The sequence below is a fragment of the Excalfactoria chinensis genome, chromosome 8 (genome assembly GCF_039878825.1).
Source record: "Excalfactoria chinensis isolate bCotChi1 chromosome 8, bCotChi1.hap2, whole genome shotgun sequence".
NCBI classification, from domain to species: domain Eukaryota; kingdom Metazoa; phylum Chordata; class Aves; order Galliformes; family Phasianidae; genus Excalfactoria; species Excalfactoria chinensis.
In genome coordinates, this window is record NC_092832.1 from 17,175,032 (window position 1) to 17,196,693 (window position 21,662).

A 21,662-nucleotide genomic window follows, 5' to 3' on the forward strand; every position below is an offset into this window, starting at 1 on the left:
GAGTGCCAAGTGACTTAGCAGGATCATCACCTTCTCCATCATTAAATTCTTCAGCACTGCCTTTCCTCCAAGGATTGCATCCTACCAGGCATTCACAGTCCGCCAAAGAAAGAAGCAATGATGTACTTTGTGAAAACATTTGCAGAGAAATGCCTCCAAGGGAAAAAAAAAAATCCAACAAACTGCTTTTTGCTTCATCCTCCAGATTTCCTTCTCCAGAAACCATAATGCAACTTGTCCAAAGCTACAAATCCAAATCCATCTGACTGTGTGAGTGCCAATATAAGACATTATCCTGTTTATATTAAAGACTTCTGTAAGTGAGCAGTGTGTCTTCCAGGCTGCTCTCATGGCAGTTTAGAAATAGAGCTGGCAAAACACAGCTGAGTTATGGGAGAAGAATCATGGTAGTTTAATACAGCAAGTCTCAGGCCTCCTGCCAGTTGTGGGAAGCATCTCATAAAGCACTGTGAGAAAAATCACGGAGCTGTCACGCAGAAGTTTGCACTGGGTTCCTGGCCAAAATTGCCAGCTATGAAGTCAAACAAGCAGAATCCACAACTCAAATGGTTAACATAGGAATTTCTGTGTGGTGTAGAAGCACTTACTTCCATTTAATGTAGTCTAACACTGATTTCTTTCGCTCATTTTAAAATCCCCATGTAAACAAGACTAATATCCTTATAAAATACCAAAATACCTTAAAGTTTAAAAGACTTTGTTTTAATCTAGAGTAGCTTCTTTTGGCCTTTGTACATCATGTCAGAGAGCAAGAAATATTGAACACTTCATATTTCATCTAGCATCCTGAGTACATGCATAATTTAAATAAATGTTCAAAACATATTTTTCTCATGATGTAGGTCTGTGTGATAACTCTGAAAAAAGAATAAGTTACAAGCATGTTGAACAACCACATGCCAGTTTAAAAACCATGCAATGGCAAAGCATGAAGGGGGTATTGTTAAGGCATTCTGTGTGGAAGCAGTAACTAAAATTTGTATTAGTCTAAGTTTAAGTCAGATCCCACTGTTATTATTATTTTTAACATTGTTTTTATATGTTGTCGAGTAATAATTTGTCCACATCCTGGCTTTTATCAAATGCTGCTGTTTGTGCAGCATTTGTGCTGGCAGTAATCTCTACTGCAGTTATGGTCACATAATTAAACAATTTGGAAGTTTACTTTAGGTGACATTTAAAATTGAAATTTCAAGTGTGTTATTCTATGACGTTCTCTCTTGGTATTGTTCAGTAAAATGCTATATTCAAGGAAATCCATGAAATTACAATTCAAAGACAGTGATAAGAATGGATTAGTTTTGTACCATTTTTAGCTCTTATTACACTTTTTGTTGCAAAACTAAGTCTTCAGATTGAGTATAAAGTATATCAGGCTTTAAATTCAGTGATAAGTCATTGTTAGGACAGAGAATTTTGTGATAACACAGGCAGAAGATTAATCCACTCTGATGACAGCCTTACAAGTCTATGAGGAACAGAGCACGGAGCAAGATTTATCCACTGTATTGACAAGGACAGTAAGGGGAATGGAAAATAGAACAAAATGAGACCATTTGCATGACAACCTAAGACTATAATCATATGGTTCCACTCAAATCCTACAGTAATGGACCATAAAGAAAAAGGCATAAACAAGGCACATCATTTAAAACTATATTGTACTCATCAACCTTTTCAGTGTCTGTAGAAAATATAATCAGGGAAGAAAAATTAATTTCAGTCTGCTAAATTACACTGCAAATGCAAAGGGGATACAACAGAATTGTTCAAACATAGTTATTCATGTGGCTTTCATAAGTTTGAATAAATTCATTCTGCTCTATATTCACAAAGATGAGACTATCAAACTAGATCCTCAGCTTGCATAAAGCAGCATAGTTTCTTTGACTTCAGTGAGCTCAAAATCTTCTCCAAATCTCCAAGGAAACCCTCTTCTTGATAGTAAGGCTTTGAAAATACTGAAATAAAAGATAATTTGAGATACCTAGGGGAGAATTTTAAAGGATGGTGACTGGCAAACAATGTGAGATATAGAGGAGTAAATTTACATGTGCATCTTCCACATCCCTCTAGTTCCATGAAACACACTGGGACACACATGTCCTTTCGCGTACTTGGATATTTCCAGGGTCCTGCAGTGCTTTAAGGAAGGGATTTTTGATCTGAAATTCAGCATATCATGGTTTGAATAAATACAACTACAATGTATGTATTTTAACTTATATAGTGTATCATGCATATACTATAAATCTACAGTTGTTTTATTCATTAGGTAAATTAAACAATGTAAACTAAGGTATAAGCACCAAGAATATATGAAGTCATTACTGGAAAGTTATTAACTGCTTTTTCTAAAGGTCAAATGCAGAATTACATTAATTTAGTCATGAACCTTTGCACTTTCTCATCTAAACAATGGAATCCCATTTTAATTTCCTTTAGCTTTAAATATAGGCTTTTCTGTGAAGGAAATTGCATATAAATTTCTGCACGTCTCCTTTCCTGCAACCTTATGAAAAAAGCTGTCATATGGTATAGTCAGCACTGACTATGCCACATGCATACAGCAGTGGTTTTTGAAAATTATATTTGCTTAAAATAGTTCATCCAAACCCCAGAAATACTAAGTGAAGACTTCAGTGTACAAACTCAAGCAGCGTATAAATAGCTTCATTGTATTTCAGTCCTTTTAAAGAACAAGTCCTATACCCATGCTTAAGCAAAATTTCTGGTAACTTTAACTTGCAGACAGGAATTTATTTAGGAACTGCCTTGGCATATGTGGGCATTCACATGTTGAACTCTATGTGACTGAGGAAAGCACATATTTCTTTCTGCTTTTTGAGCACTGAAGACTGTATTCTGTTCTGTTTTCATCATTATACTATACTATTCAGAACAGACCTTAGAACAATTTAACCTAATCACTCAAAATGCCAGTGGTCATCTGAGAGTGTGTGTGGGTGGGTGAGGGCTTTGGCATTGCATTCAAGCAGAGCTTAATGTGAAGCACAGATTTGAATCTGCTGAAGAGACTGAAGAGTCTTCTTGTCCTTATAGGTGCACTTAACAGTATCAGTGCTACTTAAAAATACTAAGGAATAAAAGATGATGGAAATCAAAACAGCAGCTACCTCCATTCAACCTCCTCTTGGTGTACAGAAGTCAAGTCAATTTGATCCCTCTGTTATAACAATGTTTCCCATGCATTGTGTCACACTGTTACATATTCTCTTCCTTATTCATAGGCTTTGCTTCTCTATTTTCCCTTTCTGTCATCTTCATGGCTTTCAAAGATAACCTTGATCTAAGTTAGCGCTGCTGTGCAACATATAACAGAATCAGTAACAGGCTGGACTTGTTCTTAACCACTATTATAAAATATCTCATTCTTTTATGACCTTGATTTATGACACATCTGACAACATTTTAGAAATATACAGGTTCACATTTATAAAGCAGCTGTGCCTCGTGCAAGCGGAGCAATCTCTGCTATCTGGGTAAGACCAGCAGGACTGATGTTGCTGGCTGTGTAACTGCAGCAGAGAGGCAATGTGCAACAGCCTGTACCAGGTAGCATTCATATAGCCTCTGAGACTCTGTAGTCCCCAGCTAGATGGGATTTAACCAGAATGCTAGGACACATAGAATTGTCAATCTGTAAACCAAAATAGCTGGAAAATGGGATTTGTCAGGAGCAAGTACAGACAGCAATGAAGAGCTACAGGACTGCAAGTCTCTGCTTGGCATTGGGTCAGAGTAGATACAGATGGCAAATAGGACGTCTGCAGTGCTGTTCTCTCCTTACCATCTCGTGTCAAATTGTCTCTGCACAAGAAGAGCGGTTTTCTAAGCATGTTCCAAGCTTGTGAGGCTATGCACCTATCTAGAAATATCCCTTCTCTCCCTGAAATGTGTGAGCTTTGCCTGTAAAAATACAGGTTGGAAGGATTATTTGTATACAGGAGAAAAACATTAATTTATTGCATGCATTTGCACTAGTAAATCTTTAACACTCAACTGTTTGCAGAAAGTGAGCAAGGAATAGTCACGAATGCTGTCAAAATGGAATTTGCTTTTAACTTCAAATGAATATTCATGAATAATTTCCTACGCTATTTGCTCACCACACATATTTAATGGTAGGGGAAATGGGATGAATAACAAGGTACTGAAATTTGCTGACAATACACGATTATTTAAGTTAATATAAAGCAGGGAACAAAGTAAGTAATTTCAGGAAGAACTAATAAAACCTGAGTGACTGAGTAACAAGATGCTAGATTAAGTTCAGTGCAGACAAGTACAAGATAATGAACATTGGAAAAAATCATGTACTTGTACATAATGATGGGGATGAATGTAATCTATTTGAGAGAAATCCAGGTGTTAGGATGGATATGCTACCCAGCAGCAGAAAAAAAGGAAAAAGGGCTGCAGCCTGCTTCTGGAGAAGTCTGAATCTGAAGGACCAGCTCTGTCATACCTCAGCCATAAGTGCAGCTAATGTCAGAGAGAAATAGAGACCTCTAGGCCTCTATGCAATTGAAGAAAGAACTCACTATTGAATTAGACCCAGTTAGGATAAAAGGCAACATTGAAGGGACACAGTATAAACAAAAAGTCCAGGGAAAAGCAAACACATGAAATATGGCCAGAAGGATACAAGTTAAACAAACTGCTTACTTTCAGAGTCGTAAGATCATCAGCAATGTACAAAATAATATGCAAATCTGTGGTGGGCATAATTTGAGTTTCTTCAAGACATACCACAGTCCAGCAGCTAGGATTAGAGAAAAAACAGAAAGGTTTAGCAGTGAATAATTAGAATTAAATTAAGATGCTAACCTTTTCATTAAAGTGACTGAGAATAATTGTCTCAGTGTTGGTGTCTAGCAGAGGGTCAAACCAGCATAGTACAGCAGTTTAATTTTACATACTTCAACAGGACTCACCAGAGCTCAACCATCAGTGCATTAACACTGTAGAAATATGAAAGTATTGCATGAAGTGTGTGAGAATACAGCTCCACATCACCATCCTGGCAGCAGCAAAGATTGAAGTATTCTGCAGCTGCTATCAACTCTCTACTGTGCAGTACTGGGGTCAAGAGACCCTTTCTGGAGTCAATCCACATAAACAGCATGGTTTGCCAGGTAAACTGGATGCTAGAAAGATAATCAGGACAATAATAGCAGGGATTCATGAGGACCTGTTCCTTTCATTCCTTCTGCTCCATCAGAGCATTTTCTGCTACTTCACTGAGTGGAGTGACTTGTGCTTTGTGGACTAGTGCTGCATTTTCTTCTAACCTTGCAGCTTGTCAGTGAACTATGGTCCCGAAGCTTTGAATGAAGGGGATGTTATAACAAAGTAATACCACAGGATAAGTAGTGTCATGTCACATGCATCACAGAGAACTTTGTTCCTACTCAAAAATCAGTGATGGTACTGTTGTTTTTAATGTGAGTGTTTGTTTTTTCAACTTGTAGCACTCTTGGCAGTTCATAGAATGAACTTTCCACTCTAACACCTAAATGATCATCCAGGATTTTCCTCTTCTGAATATTATTTTGTCCCCCAGCTGCAGTCCTGAAGCATTTTTCCTTCTGTGAGTGTTCTCAGGAAATGCACAAATTCCTGAGGAGTCACTGGGAAAAGCAAGGAAGTGATGCAGCAGGGCTGGGAGGGTGGAGGGGGAGCAAGGAAGGAATGAGTTCAGGGGAAGAGGACTCTGGCCAAAGCAGGACACTGAGAATGGGCACACCGGGACAAAAAGCAACAAAAAGCCAGGCTCCCAAGACTTTTGTAACTATGAGGATCTGAGAAGATGAAAAAGAACATCTTCTATTCCAGCACTGTGCATAGTTCATCTGACCATGGCCACCTGAATGGCTGCACCTCTGTAAGTTGTAGTCCCACAGAACATGAAGATTTCCAGGAAGTGTTGGAGCAAATCCCAACACCCTTGCTTGGGATCTGCTCATTCTTCAGGAGACATTAAAGTTAATTCCAAAAATGACTGAAACTCACAATTTAACCATGTTTAGCAATCTGTCACCCGAGGAGTAAAAACACAAGGTGGTATTGTAGTACTATGTGTTAGAATAAAAAGAATTCTCAGAATTCTTATTTCATGTAATAAAGTAAAGAAGAGGAAATTATGATCTTCTAGGAGCTAGTTTGGTTATCTCATGGTTAACATACTAGCACAGCATTGTAAGAGACCTTCACTTCTAATGCTTTCATTGATGTAATTATTTCTGGGGCTCACTCTATTCCTCCTAAAGAGCTGTGACTACCATTAGCACTACTGTAGAATGACCAATCCCAGGAGAACATAACTAGACATGAAAACTGAGTTACTTTATCCCTTTTAGCTGCGAGGATCTTTATATCTGGTCTGTACATCTCTTCTGTATTATAGCAGATGGCAGAAACAGAGCCTCATTTCAGGGTAGTTAATCTGGCTATTAGAAACATTGCATTCACTTTAAATTCCTTCATTCCATGACTTCACCTAAGGTAAAACAAAGAACAGCAAGAAACTGGTTCTGAACACTAAAATGTGCAATTTCTTTCAGATGGACATAGCTACACAGATTTAGTAGGATGTGTGCATGCATATGTTTATGTGTGTTTGTGTGTTTATTGCTTCAGAATTGCCTAGAGTTACATCATCCCAAGAGATATATTCAGCCCTGGATGCTCAGATGGAATATGATGTTTGCACATAAAATGATAAGGTTTTGTGAGGCATTCAGACTGGAAGGTCAGGTGAAGCAGTTATAAAACAGATGCTAACACTGCTTTTGTGGCAGAATCCTCTGAGGTAGGTTCCAATGTAATAGGCTAGTCTCTGCTTTAAAAATATTTTCCCTGATTTTTTACTTGAACATAACCAGCCACAATAAATAAATAAATAAATAAAAATAAATAAATCATTATTTTGAGATGACATTAGATACGTTTTCAAATGTACCCATATTTTATTAACTAGGACAATTATTCTAAACTTGGTAATTCAAGTGAACAGTCATTTGCAAAAAAGAAAAAAGAAAAGAAAAAAACAAAGCAATATCACCTTTTTATAATTGGTATTAAACATTCATCATGCCAGTTCAGTAAAGGATACATATATGTGCTTATGCGGTAGTGATAAATGTGTGCATGTGTGCATGCAAGTGCTTGTTGTTGTGCGCAGTCTGAGTGGATTATATTGAAGCACACAGTTGATGAGTTAGATAACAGAGTTGGAGGGTATTGAATATAAGTGGAGCTGAACAGCAAGGAGGCTGAAGATATATGAACCTCACCTGGAGCTTTCAGGATCTCTCAATGCAATACACACTCTGACCATCCTCTCAAGATGATTCATAGTGGTCTGAAGGTGGGGTCAGCAACCTTTGGCAGATACGTTTGTAAGATGCCCATCAGATGCTTATGTTCATTTGAAGAAGATAACACACCCAGTACTAGTTTTGTTTGCTTTTTTTCTTTTGTTGGTACTATAAGTTAAAAAAGCAGTTGTTTTATTGTTATCTCTTGAAAGTTACCTAAGGCTAAGTTCTGGGAAGTGTTAACTTTCCACCCTCATCAGCTATGGGCGGTTAGTTTCATAGAACAGTCTGCACAATCAGCATCTGAACTACCTTTAAAATCACTGTGAATAAATACATTTCTTCAAGATGCAAAGCTTGGAAAATATCCAGACATTTCTATAGGCGGATTGATGTCTTCCTGTGAGCTCACCAGTAAAAATTCAACTAGAGAATTCTGCAGTCAGACTTACGATATTTTAATCATGGTGATCAGTAATCAAAAACGTGTGGTTTGAAGTCATGAATGTTAACCTGTGCATATTCACTTACTTGTGCCCTCCTAACTCAGTCTTTTAAAGACAAATGGGCCCATTTGTAAAATGAACTCCATATTTAAGTATGGGCCTGGGGCTGTTTTCACTGTGTAATAATGAAAATGGTTTTTGTTTTTTTTTTTTGTTTTTTTTTTTTACTTTTCTGACTGTTTCTACAAAACATTTATTTTTAATGCTTCTTTGTTTTAGTCAAACAGAGATAGACTCGGCATTAGTGTCATTCGATATTCTTGTGCCCATTTCATTTAGTTTTGACATATTCTCCAGTCTTCCAGGAATATGCATGTTTGTGCATGTTCCTCCTCCCTGCCTCTAAAGACAGGCACCCATCAATACTTCAGTTTTATGACACCTCAATTTTTTTTTTCAGTATATTTTGAAAACTTTGACAGCACAAATTTGAAAGTGTCTGCTTTCTCATGCGTTCACCTGCTCATCTCTGCTTGTTTAACTCCTTATCCCTATATGCCAATAGATAATATCAGTAAATCCCCATGGTTTAATCTCCAAAATGTCTCAGAAATCTCCTCTTTCCTTTTCATTCTCCTCATAAAATCTTTGTCAAATCCATCCTTCTCCACATCCATGCCTACTGCGACCTTGCTGTCTTCAGCCTCTAACTGACACTCACATTAGCCAGTTTTTAAAGTAGTCTAATGCAAAAGTAATCCACTGCTCCCAGTATTGAGATCTCATTAAGATATTCCTAAATCCCCCTTCTTTACTGTCTCCCTATTGCCTTCCAAATCTGATCGAAGCTCCTTTTATCGCCCAGAGTTCCTCTTGACCTAACCTTCCTTGTTATGTCCTTCTTGTACTGTTCTTCCTCATCTTCTGTCTTTGTGTGCTTCTTCCTCACCCATTTCCAGTTAAAGTACAAACCATTTGTCAATTAGGTATGTGCACCTCCTTTCACTTTGTCCACTGCATCCAATAATAGAGTAGTTCAATAGTACCGTTCCAGATCAAACATATCGTAGTGAAAGATATGTACCTGTGGCTGTCAAAAAGTTTGTTACCCTGCATTTTTCCAGCAAAAATAAAAGAAGTTTTTTGCCTGCTTACAGCGAAGTATTGCTTTTGTCCATCATCCACAATTTATCCAGTGTGCTTAGGCCTTGAATCAGAAAATGAATTCAGGTTCTCCCTATAAACATACCAACTCTATGATTCAAGAAAATGGCCTCCAACCCATCTCTCTGAATATCACCTGCAGAAAGCTGCTGTCTAGATGAAACTAAAACTTCCATCTTTGACTTTCCAAAAATACATTTTTAACTCCTAAGACCTGAACCTTGGGTTGTAAGTTTTTGCTGTCACTGCTTGCATGTTATTAAAGACTTCTTAGATGGATTTGGGAAGTAAAGGGATAGAGGATAAGTAAATGTAATTCTTGCATTACAGGTTTTTTAAACCCAGCCTTATGAGTCAGCTGAAATTCAGCAGCAGTAGTGGCAAGTTAGCACTAGCCAAGCTCTTGACAGAGCACATGCAGGCACAGGACATGCAGATCAAAGCTCCACTCAGTTTATCTGACTTTCTATTCCTCTGTTTCTCAGTGCATCAGATTCCGGGAAAACTTAAGAAAACAAACTCCTAGTCCCTTCCTCACTTCAAGTCCTCCCCACTCCTCACAAACAAATCAAAAAAGAGAAAAACATTCCTCTTACACCTGGACCCTTTGTTCATTATGCTGTAGTTTGTAGAAAATTAACATCCGGTTACTGGAGCTTCCTCTCCTTGCCAAGGTGTGACATGAGTGCTTTGTGCCAACCAGGCAAATACGTGCTATTTCTACATGCTTCACTCTTCCCTGGTCAGAGCAGAAGTTAATCCCATTGGCTCTACTGAGCAGTGATAATGAGGATGCTGGAAAACAATGGCAAGAAAAAAGTCCATAACTGGGTTAGAAAAAAATGTTGCCACACTCACAACTATTAATAAATTCTATAAGAACACCGATGCCTCCTCTTACAAAAATCAGTTCTCTACCAAAATCTCCACTTGAAAAATTAGTTAATTATACCTGAGGTATTTTGGCAACTCTGACCATGGCAGGGAGGTTGGAACCATTGTATGATTCTATGATACTGTGATTTTAGTAACAATGACATACTACAGCCTACATCCATTTTCTTTAGTTATCAGTTAGTTCTCTGGTCATCCAGGAGCATGTCTGTTTTCATATCTCCCTTTGCTTTCCTCTATGAAGGCTGACATACATCAATGCTGAAGTTTTGCAGTGTTTCAGTATGTGAGATCTTGTATGGGAACTGTTGAGTCACAGCCAGAACCACTTAATGAGCACCTGAGGCAAAGACTGAGTCAGCCCTCGGAGCACAGGTGAAGGCAATTCACCTGTGTGACTGGAAGGGCTGGAGCGTGGAGCATCTCTCCTAGACCCCCCATTTAAGGGCTGACTGCCACTGGGGAAGGATCTCTTTCTGGAGATCCCTCCCTTTGGATTTTTCTGCTGTGAATCTAGGGCTAGGACGTGGGTGAGTATTGCATTTGGTTCTCTCTTTCTACCATGATAATCTTACTAACTATAAACCTGTAAAATACCATCCTAACCATGCCACTATTCTAACTGTACATTTGTTAATTATACAGATGTCCTTTTCAAGAAGCTGAGAAATAACAGTATGCAGGCTGTCTGTGACTGGATTAAGTATTGCCATGTCTGTGGATAATAGAAGCACATCCCTAAATCTCATTTATTAGGATGTTATGATGAGGATACAGTAGCTCACACATTTAGCACAGATGTGCTAAATGCTTTACCAAATTTGCTGTATTATAAAGTCATAGAGTAACAGAATGGTTTAGGTTGGAGGGGACCTTAAAGATTCCATTCTCTTGCCATGGGCAATGTTGCTGACCACTTGATCAGGCTGCTCAAGAAATCATTAAATAAATGGGTTAAATATGTCCTTTTATGAAGCACGCTACTTCATTTCCACAAATCCACAGAAACCTTCTCTTTCAGCTCCTGAGATTCCCGGTCATACAATTGCCTTCCTGCGCCTTTCCTCCCAGCCTGCAAGTCTTTGTTTTTCTCACAAAGCAGAGCTTGGTGGATTTCCTGTACCACCTCACAGGCCATTGCCCTTAAAGCAACACTGCTTGTCTGCAGTAAGGATCTATCTCCAACACAAAGAAGGCAGTTTGAAAATTGCAGTTAGGCAGGACTGCCTCCAGAAAAAAAATAATGGCTCTTAGGGCTCATATATTTTCATCTCATCAGAAAAAGGTGGAATGTATGTAGGCATGTAACCTATTACCTCTGAGCTCTGGCCAGTTACTAATCTCTTACACATCTTCCTGATCCTCCCTGATATGCTCCACCATCCAGCAAGCTCCATTTCACTCCTTCCATCCTCATCCTCCCCCTTCTCTGAGCACTCTCTAAGCAATTCCTTCAACCTATCCTCCCCTAACCTGCTCAACTCTGCACCTTCTCTGGTAAATCCTGTGAGACCTGACTATAGCTTCTCTTTCGTTTTCTCATTTATTCCCTAATGGCAAGAAGATGGGGTCCTTAGCTCCTCCCAGTTCTTGTGAGTCTCAGGATCTTTTGGGAACGTGAAGCCTGGGACAAAGGGCATTGTCAGGGCAGCACCTACACCAGGACTTTGCTTTCCTAATAGGCATGTGCACATATTTTGCACATGGTCACACACTTTAAGGCAGGAAGTTTTTTTTCTGTGACACAGGGACTCAGCACCAGGCACCACACAGAAACAGCATTACCAATGAAACTGCTGCCATTCCTAGGTAGGTAAAATCTTCTTCCCAGGGGAGTGATGGCTACTGGAAAGGGAGTGGGGTCTGGGAAACAACATATGAGGACAGCGATGTGGGGCTGGAGAAATGAGTGTATTGAAGGTTATGGAAGGTATCTGGTACAAGGACTTAAGAGTCCAGACAGCTGTGACTTGTGCTGCTGGTTACAGGATTTAGAAGTCCCACTGTTAGAGTTGCCCCAAAACCAAATCCCACAGATACCGATCTTTGTGGGTTTTATTCCCTATAAATAGATTTATTGTGGATTTTGATGTTGTTTTTTTTGTTTGTTTTTTGGTTTTTTTTTTGTTTTTGTTTTTTTTTTAAGTTCATGCTGTCTCTCTGCTTGAGAGATTTTTAGATTTGACTTGTTAAGAACACTAAAGTGACAACAGACTCCTACAGGTTTCTGTTTTAATCTCTATGAGATGGTCTCTTTTCTGAAATATAGAGAAAATGAAACTTGTGATACATAAATTGATTTGGATTAGATGTAATTGTTAAAATTTGTGTGTAACTTGTAGTCCTTTGAATTTTTCATAAAATTTGTTTGTTTGAGGAAAAAAATACACCTCAGTGAGATTCTGTGAAGCAATGAAACCTGTAATTGTAACACAAGACTAGAAAATATCCAAAATAATATTTGAGTAGGGAAAAGCAGAACTGCAGGAGAAGACTGCATCAAAAAGGGGCTTTGTGTTCTGCAACTTTCATTATGTCTAGCTAACCATTTATACAGTACAAATTCAGAAACTTACTTTCCTTTCTGAGTTAACTGCCTCTATTTCTAACCCATTATAGGGTGTGTATAATTATTCAGTGAGCTGTTAGTTTTCTCACAGGGAGAGGTTCCTTTTCTTCTTTGTGTTGGAAACTATATGCATTCATACAATGGAAAAGTAGTTATATCATGTGGGATTTGTTCAGTGGATGGAAAAAAAGAACACAGTACTTTCATAACATGGAAATGGTATTTTAAGAGATTACTTTTAAATAATTTGGAGAAGATTTTAAACTCTAATGCCACAATGTTGTAAATACCATAACATGTCAATTTAATCTCTCAGACCACACATGTGTATTAGCTGCATATGTGTGGAAGTTCTTATAAAGATAAAAAATCTGATCTAGGGAATTCTCTGTGGTATTTTTCACTTGATATGTGTAGGGCAGTTTGGATTACACTCCATACATAATTCAGACTGCAAATAAAAGACTGTGCTTTACTGAAAAGTACTAGAAAGCTCCAAAAGCCTTTCAAATGTTTTCCCCAGATCACTGAGTAATTTCTACATTGCTTACTAGTTTGATATTGCTTGAATGTGTACACAGGTTCTCAATCTCTAGTGTCTGCTATTTCTAGCTCCTGAGTGGTTTTACCAAATAATCTGCTGTACCTGGTGGCCATCACCCCCATTGTGCAAAGCTGCTGATTCTTAGATGATGCAGCATTTGCTGGAATATCCCAATCTCATGGATACTTTACACCCAGGTCTGATTTTAGAGCTCATTATAAAGCTTTTAAATAAATGTCTTTTCCTTTGTTCCAGTTCTGGTTTCCAGTCTGCTGGACTATGGCTATGCTACAGCAAGCTGCAACATGACATGCCACAAAGATGCACGGTGTGAAGTTCAGGGTGGGACACAAGGCTGCTATTGCTCCCAAGGATACACGGGAAATGGCATTACCTTCTGTTACGGTAAACAGATTTTCCTTATATGCATTTCTGATATCTTTTTCCCTGAAAAAATTACTCAAGAACTAATTAACGCAGACTAAATTCTGTTACAACACCTTATGCTAATATACTCTCAATGCCAAACATTAAGTCTTTGGCAGTTTCAAAGAAACTCTACAAATCAGCTTCATACAAAGGTTCTCTCAGTTGTATGTAAACTGTTTTCCAGCACTGGTCTTGGTGCGTAGAGTCCTGTTCTACAGAAATGCTGAAACATTATCTCTGGTTTAGCTTTAGCAATTTCCTTTATGACTTCAGACTTCTGAAGCTTGGGATTGGCACAGCCACTACTTTATTACTCTCACATCTCATCCTCACACACATAGCAGTGATAGGTCACTCTTCTCAACCTCTAATCATGATAAAAAAAAAAATAGCTCCTGAGATACTCTGGAAAACTGAGGGTGTGTGTGTGTGTGCTATAGGGGAATATTACATGTGAAGCCAATATTCATTTTTTTCACTCCAGCTGCAAGCCAAGGAAATACGCTAGAAATCCTACAGAGAGGTTGCTTCTGGATGCCTTTGTGTTCCACCCAAAGAAAAGGCTGTCTTCTCTGCCTTCAGTTTTGAGTCATGCTCTACTATGTATAGTTCTAATACTTATCTGCATTACTAAATGTAGCTATGCCCAGCTGCAGGTAGGCATACGAGTCATGCTAGTTTTTAGAGCCCAGAGAAGTAGTTATGAATATTAACCATCCATTTAGTCAGTTTTTGTGTTTCATGCATTTTGGTAAATTAAGCAATAACAGGCACTTCAGTTTCACATAAGCATAGGCAAGCTGCCCACCTTAACTGTGGGTTTTTTATGCCTCATTTACCATGATTTATTTGGAAATGTATTTCTTTTAGGAAAAAATTAGAATGCAAAGACTTTTTTTATAAGAAAGCTGACTAACCTTTTATGAGCTGGGAATGTTTAGGGAGAAATATTGTTTACTATTTGAAATAGCAATAAAGAATCACGAAATTATAGAGTAGTTTGAGAGAGAGCTCTGGAGGTTGTCTGGTCTAGCTCTCACTCAAAGCAAGTCCTACTTAGACAAGGCTTCTAAGGGCCTTGACCAAGTTTCAGTTATCTCTAAAGATGAAGATTACAGATCTCTCTGGGCACTCACTCCCATGTATGGCTACCACAATTTTATTTTTATTTTCTGATATCTAGTTGGGGATTTTATTGTTTTATCTTGTAGTTGCCCCTCCTGTGCTCTTTCCACTTACTACACTTCTAAGAATAGCTTATTTTCATCTTCTCTATAAAGCCCATGACCTTTTATTAGGTAGCTGTAGAAGGCAGTAAGATTTCCCTTTTATCTTCTATTATTTAGCCTGAACAATCCCAGTTCTCTCAACCTGTTCTTTGCGTCATTGTGTATTGTGCAGTCACAAAATGTTATTTGAATATGATGCAAACTTTGTCATAAATATAGGTTGATCATTATTTGTGTACTGAGCTGGACAAATTAAAATAAGAAGAAATGGCTTTCACCTCAATACTGTATTTTTTTTTTCCATTGTATTTGGACTAATTTAATTTTACTATTATAATTAAGCTGCTTGATTTTAATGTTAAGTGCATATTTGAGAAATGCATACACTTGTGAATAACACAGAAATAAGAAAACGAAGGGGTTTTTTTGTTTGTTTTGCTGGAACAACTCAAACTAACATTCCTGTATGTAACTATGATCTTGTATCTACTACACTGTCAATAATTTTCTAGAAATTTCTAATGGGAAATCATCAACTAAATTTAAAATGAAAATACTGTGACTACCAAAGTCACCTACCCTACATCTAGGTAGCAAACCCTGTTGTCCCTGAAAGAAAGCCTACGTGTCTCTAGGGCAATATGTTATACAGTGCATTATTAATACTGTGCAGCAGACCTCTATTAGTGTAAACAAGTAACTTGAATTTTAGTTTTAATTGGGTAGCCTCTAGAAAGAATCAGAAATAAGGCTAAACCCTATAACAATCAGTTTAAAGCAATGAAAACTTAAAGCAAAACCTCAGTTATTTAATGATGTATTAGATTTCACTGTTCTGTATAGAGAATGCTGCAGGTGTATCTGCTGTTCTGCAGATAACTACCCATTTTTCTTCAGTTAATAATCTTAGGCTTTTACAATGATAGTCCAGTCACCTTCAAAGGAGATTATCAATTATTTGCTAATACAGGCATTTTCTAAAGAGCATTTATGGCTTGTTCTGTTTACTTTTGCTCTTTTTGTTATTTACATGGGCTGTAAGAGTCATAATTACTTTCATCAACATTAATAATTCTACTCAGTGTAAAACCATCTTCTTCACTGTAGGCAGCTAAACTGCATAAGTGGTTTCTACTAAAAACAACTAAAATTATTTTTTTTAAATTGAGCAAAAAGATAGCTGGTTTTCAGCTTATACAGCTGGAAAACTGTTCCCGTTTATTTATAGATACATTCTCAAAGTATTTAAAAGGTATTCCCTACTTTTTCTCTTATTTTTTTGCTTGCTCATAACACCTCTTAAATACTTGTAGGACTTATTTCTTTACTAGCTCTGTCTTTTCAATGTGATATACTTAGACATTTTCCCTTGAGTTTACTGTGCTGCAAAAGGCAATAATGCCCTGTTACATTTATTTCCTAGCACCATTATTGATGAACAATGAATCACTGATGTAAGCATAACTCAGGAATGGGGTTTGTTAGTTTTTACTTTGCTCCCTTTGCCAGCTGGCTAAGTGACTGCAAAGAGCTCAAGATTATTGGATTTGTTCTGTATAGATAAAGACACATAGATATGAATTTAATTTCCTGGTGTCAAAGTCGTGGCTTTTAAAATAATTATCCTCTTACAGTCTTTCCCACAAGATTTCAACCACTTTAAATTAGGTGATGTTTTGGACTTTCCAAATGCATCCTTTGGACAGTGTAACAAAAAGCTAATCCTCTGTCACTGTCTTCTCCAATAATATGTACAGAAATGCACATAGTCAGGAAAACAACTGATTGTAGGATCTGGCTTCTTTAATGTATTGGAATTATGACATACATAGCAACAAATTCCTTCTGTACAACATCTTCCAGAAAGCAATATGTGAGTCACCTTGTCAAGCTTTACACCTCTGAGGTAGGAAATACTATCTCATTCGTCTTTCATATTTATATTTCTTTTTTATGTAATATGAAACAAGAGAATGGCCTCTGAAAACTGTTTCCCTTTTGGGGTTCAGTTTTTGGGCAGGTATGTATTTTGAATGTTATTCATGAGGTATTAACTTCATATTATCATGCATTAAATTGAAGTTAAACAGCTAAAGCTCCTGGCAAGGTAAAAATATATCCAAATAGTACTGACTTCCAGATATGTTGACTTCCTCTTGAGCAAAAATGCCATGAATTTTGTACTGGTAAATAGCATATATTTGCCACTTTGTAAAGTCACTTTTTTATGTGAAAAGTCAGCTGTATAAATTAGGTGTTGATCAAAATCCCAGCATTTGTCCAAAACAACAGCAACAAAATTAAAAGGCAACAAACAAAATTTCAGATCATGCATAAAACTTTAAAGAAGCTTATATTTTATTTTAAAACAGAAGGAAGAATGAGTTGGCATCTTTGATGCTTTCCCAAGCAGCTCTGCTGTTTCGATACTGGCTGCTTCTTGATTGCTGACTGCCAATTTGCTGATTTGCTGGCACACTGCAGGAAATTAAAGTAAACAGTGTGATCACAGTGTTTACTTTAACTTTGTAAAATATGGAAGGAAAATGAAGCAGTGTTGTTTGTTCCAGGAGGGTAGGCAGGCAAGCAGTAAAAGTCTGAACACTACATCCCTCCCAAATAACCCTGAACAATATACCCTTCTAAATGCTGCTTGCACACTATACTACAAATATTAATCAGTCTCACTTGTAAAATACTTACAGATATTCCAGAAATAGTGAGTAGGGACTTTGGCTATCAGGGCAAATTTGCACTGAAGTGAAGTACAATGCAGTAGGATTTATCATTTTCCAGAAGCAAAAAAATACATCAGTGCAAAGTGGTACTTTATATCAAAATACAGAATCCCTCCGAGAATGCAGAGCAATTTATGTAAACTCAGACGAATAATTGAAAACCTACTCCAAGTCTGAACACAAACATATTTTCTTGTTTTACTGAGGGTCATGCTAACGACTCTCTTCTTTTGGCATTTCTTATAGAGGCTTTCTTGTGAGACATCAGCTTTATGCACTCAGGTGATGTTGCTGTGTCCCACCACTGACCCTTATTGCAGTCACAGAGTTTGTTTTGATCCACCAGTGTCACCTTTGCCATTCTACAGCATTCAGTAGGTGTATAATTTTAATGAAATTTTACCTGTCAAATTAATATTGCTCTGTAAAACCACTGTATGCTATCACTGCATTCTACCCAGAAGTAGCAAATGATCTAATCCAAATGCTGGTTTACAAGTGGAGGTTTGGCTTTGTTGTGGTTTTTTTTTTTTGTTTTTGTTTTTTTCGTTACCAGCAGGCATACATCATAGGATGTCACTTCTGTGTTTACCAAATAGTCTGAAATCACTGATACGGAAGATCCAACCCACACGCTTCCTAAATTCATTTCACTACTATCAGTTACCACAAGCTATAAAAAGGCAAATTGCAGCTGCTCTAGCATAACACAGCGGGAGAGAGATATGCCTTAGCCAAACACAAACAACAGGGCTCAGCACAGCAGGTGATAGCCTGGAAACCTTGGGATATGCTACACAGGAGCCAAAACAGACCCCTGATTCCCAGCCTGTTTGACATTCTCTCTATAATCTCTGTGAATGTCTCTCACTTTTTCTTATCCTTTCCTTCCTCCTCCTGTGTCATCTATTCTGTTATTTTGCCTCCAAATTCTGTTGCATATTTTCCCCAGTTCTGGGTTAGATTGTGGTAATATAGGAATGCAGGCTGTATGAAAGGGCGGAGGCCATCTTCAAGTTCAGAATTCCTACTCTTGTGTTTAGATGTCTGACTTTTTGGTGGTCCCAGGTGTTAAAAGGACCCTTCCTCTTGTTTGCTTCTGTAGGTATTATATTTTCTATTAAGTCCATTCTTTCAGAGTTCCTCTGCAGGTGGTAGTAAGTTTTCTTCCTGTCCACATCTGCACTGCACATAATGTAGCTGAATGCTTTTCACCTTTTACCGAAGACTGGCTACTGATCTTTGAGACATTATACAGTCTATACATCTCAATCAGATATTCATCATTAAATCTGTAGGCAAGCAGTTTATGGAACTGGAGAGCCTGGGAAAATTAGTCTGGAGGATTAGATATTACTTGTTCCATGCATAACGGTCTACTTGCCTGGAAACATACAATGCGCAAATTAGCATAGCAGGTTCCTGGCCATTGGAGTCCTATAGTATTGGCAGTTCTTCTTTCCTTGTAGAACTTTTATTCGTGTGTGGTTTCTATCCTTCCATCTGCAAGGCATTATACTTTTGTGTGCATTAGAGAAGACTTTGGTGGCTGTGATGTATGTAGATGACTGGAGACTAATTACAGTTGCATGGTTGCCTTTCAGTTGCAAAGGACTGAGATACATTTATGTTCCAGAAAATTGCCATTCTCTTTAACATACTCAAGTGTTAAAACAGTATTTGTAGAGTTAACTTTATTTTCTTACTGTAACAAGATATTATTGAAAGTATCTTTTAGTTGAAGCTTTTAAGAGTAGATTAGGAGCTTGAAAAGACAGAGGCTATGAATAATACCATCAGACGGAAAGCAGTGTAAGATACTGGATGTAATAAAATGATCTTGCTGATTAAGGGACAGAGGAGCCTATCCTACTCCAGTTGTCTTACCTCCATATATGGCTGTCCATAAAAATTGGTCTTGAAAACATTTTATGCATTTGAAGCAACAAATCCAGCTAGCTCACATGCACAAAAAATACCTCCCATTTTCTCACTTAATGAAACAGAGAGATGCCTTCTGAGGGATAGTCCCACCTTCCTACTGTCAGAAAATATAGCCTGTCTGGGAACAAACTATAGAGGTCTATAGAGCCCAATATAATCATTTATAAGAGACTGACCCTGACTTTAATAAGCTTTGGACCAAGTCCATGATAGACAGTCATAACATCCACAGATTTTAGCATACACACACACAAAGAAAGTAGAAAGTAAAAACTTCAATCTTTTTTCTATGGTTTCTCTTTATATTTTCTTGAAATGGTACTATAAGCATGACAAAAATACAACAATGGGTTTTTTGAAGGGGTTAGGAAGAAACTGAACTTCTTCTTGTTATGTCTTTAATCATATACAGCCTCTCTTTTAAATTAGACCCATTTGCATCCAAAGAGGTTTTAAATATGTGCAGATTATGTGGTAAAAAAGTTAGTTATCTCTCTTTAAAATGTACCCAGACTTTCAAGTTTGATTAGCTGCACGTGGGCAGTTTCTTATTTGTTTAATTCAGAATGTGATTTAACCCTTGCCAAATAACGCTAACTTCCTTTATTGAGAGAATACTCTTTTCATCCTGTTTTATGGCCCTAGGAATCAATTGATATGTTACATGTTTAGAGTATGTAGGAAAATTCATTTAAAGAGCTTTAAACTTGTTGTCTCAGAGTGTGCTTGCATGTGCCTATCAGAGACACAATTAACTTCCTGTTTCTCTCACATCTAAAGTAGCCCCAAAAGGTCCAGCAGTAACAATGCATTCTTCTAATTTCCTGGTATAAAAATAAAGGGACAGAAGATGTTTCCAGAACTTGTGTATACTCATATATAAATGTACACACAGGATCTATTTCCGTAAATGTATGTGAATAAAAAGCAAGCAGTAGGGCCCACTAGAGCTATCGGATTCTGCATCTGCCTTTGGGGCTGTCAAGTTAGCATGAGTCTCCAAAAAAAGTATCATAAGGAATTACACACCTAAGAGAGCATGATGTTACCTCTGTGTAAATATGTTGATTTCCACATAATATCCCACCAATATAGCATACTCATTTGTCTCCATTCAATAAATCATAGAGTTTAATACCAGAAAAGTGTTGTTTCCCCCCCCCCCCCCCCCCCCCCCTCTTCTAGCATAAACTGGCTAAGAGTGGTGGAGTTGTCTGTAACCTCATTTAAAATGTGTAATTTATCGAGGATGATATGCTGGTGCACAATTTTTCTGTATATGACTGTGAAAAATTGCCAACTGAGCTGCTGGCAGACAGAATATCAAACCCAACTCAATCTGGTATATATAAAGGATTTTAAGAAGGTAATTGACACTCTGGGCCTCTATTTGCCAAAGAAATAGATAATGACATTGTCCAAGAAGATTAGAATCTAACCAAACATTGTGCTCTAAATATGGAGCACAAAGGCAGGTGATGTTTGTAAAAATGCTGCCTGGCTGCAAGAGGAGGAGGGGGCTGAAGGACTGCAGTTTTGGCAGTGTATATTTTTTAGGTACACAGATTTAATTTAGAGATTATGGCTTGAAAATGAAATTTACAGTATGTGTGTTTTTGGGTGATAAGAAATTGATTTTTTGACCTTGGTACACACTAATTGAAATATCTGGCACTGTGTTTTGCTAAGGTTAAAGGAAGCCATATATGCCTGGAACCGTGTTCTTCTTTCACCTTGAACTGTGCAGTTAATCACAACCATAATCACTGGCAGGAAGGAAGCTGCCATTTAGCTCTTCTACGAGGAAGCTGAATAACCTCTGTTTCATTGTCTAATGGATAGGTTGTTGTGTGATTACTTCAGGGAAGGTTTAAAAGATTCATGATAACTTCAAAACAGAGACTTCTGGTGGCATTGCCATTTAGTGAGGGGCCAGAGCTTCACCCAGAGCAGGGCAGAGTGCAGCACAGCAGGCAGCTCTGCATGGTTTCTCCTCGGGCTGCTCTCTAAGCCTGCAACAGCTCTGTTCTGTGCCTTCTGCAAGGTGATTCAGGGAGCAGGCCCTCTGGTCATGCTTTTTTCCACACTGAGTCCAGTGATTGACAGGAGAGAGCAGCCCATGGGCTGCTCTGTCATTGGACTGGTAGTCCTGGGTATCCTCTATTTGAAAGGCCTTTTTGTAGCATTAATAGCTCTGCTTTATTTAGCGGAGTTTCTGTCTGAGCTTAGATTTGTACTACTGTGACAGTCTAGAGTTGTCTATAAAGCAGTGTGGCAGGGTGTCTCCATTATTTTGCTTATTACTTAATGTTACACATTTGTTAGGTTGGCACAGGATCAG

General features: G+C 37.8%; 1 protein-coding gene across 6 annotated transcripts in view; it reads left to right on the forward strand.

Annotated features, from left to right (window-relative positions):
• Positions 1-21,662, forward strand: part of ADGRL4 (adhesion G protein-coupled receptor L4) — a 161,144-nt gene that overhangs the window by 73,394 nt on the left and 66,088 nt on the right. For 3 of the 6 annotated variants that reach the window (XM_072343658.1, XM_072343659.1, XM_072343664.1), the window contains one exon: positions 13,237-13,386. In XM_072343658.1, coding sequence (XP_072199759.1) covers positions 13,237-13,386 — 150 coding nt within the window. Of the gene's footprint in view, positions 1-10,338; positions 10,399-11,489; positions 11,678-13,236; positions 13,387-21,662 lie in introns of those variants that run through there. The other 3 variants (XM_072343662.1, XM_072343660.1, XM_072343663.1) reach the window with 3 other exon arrangements.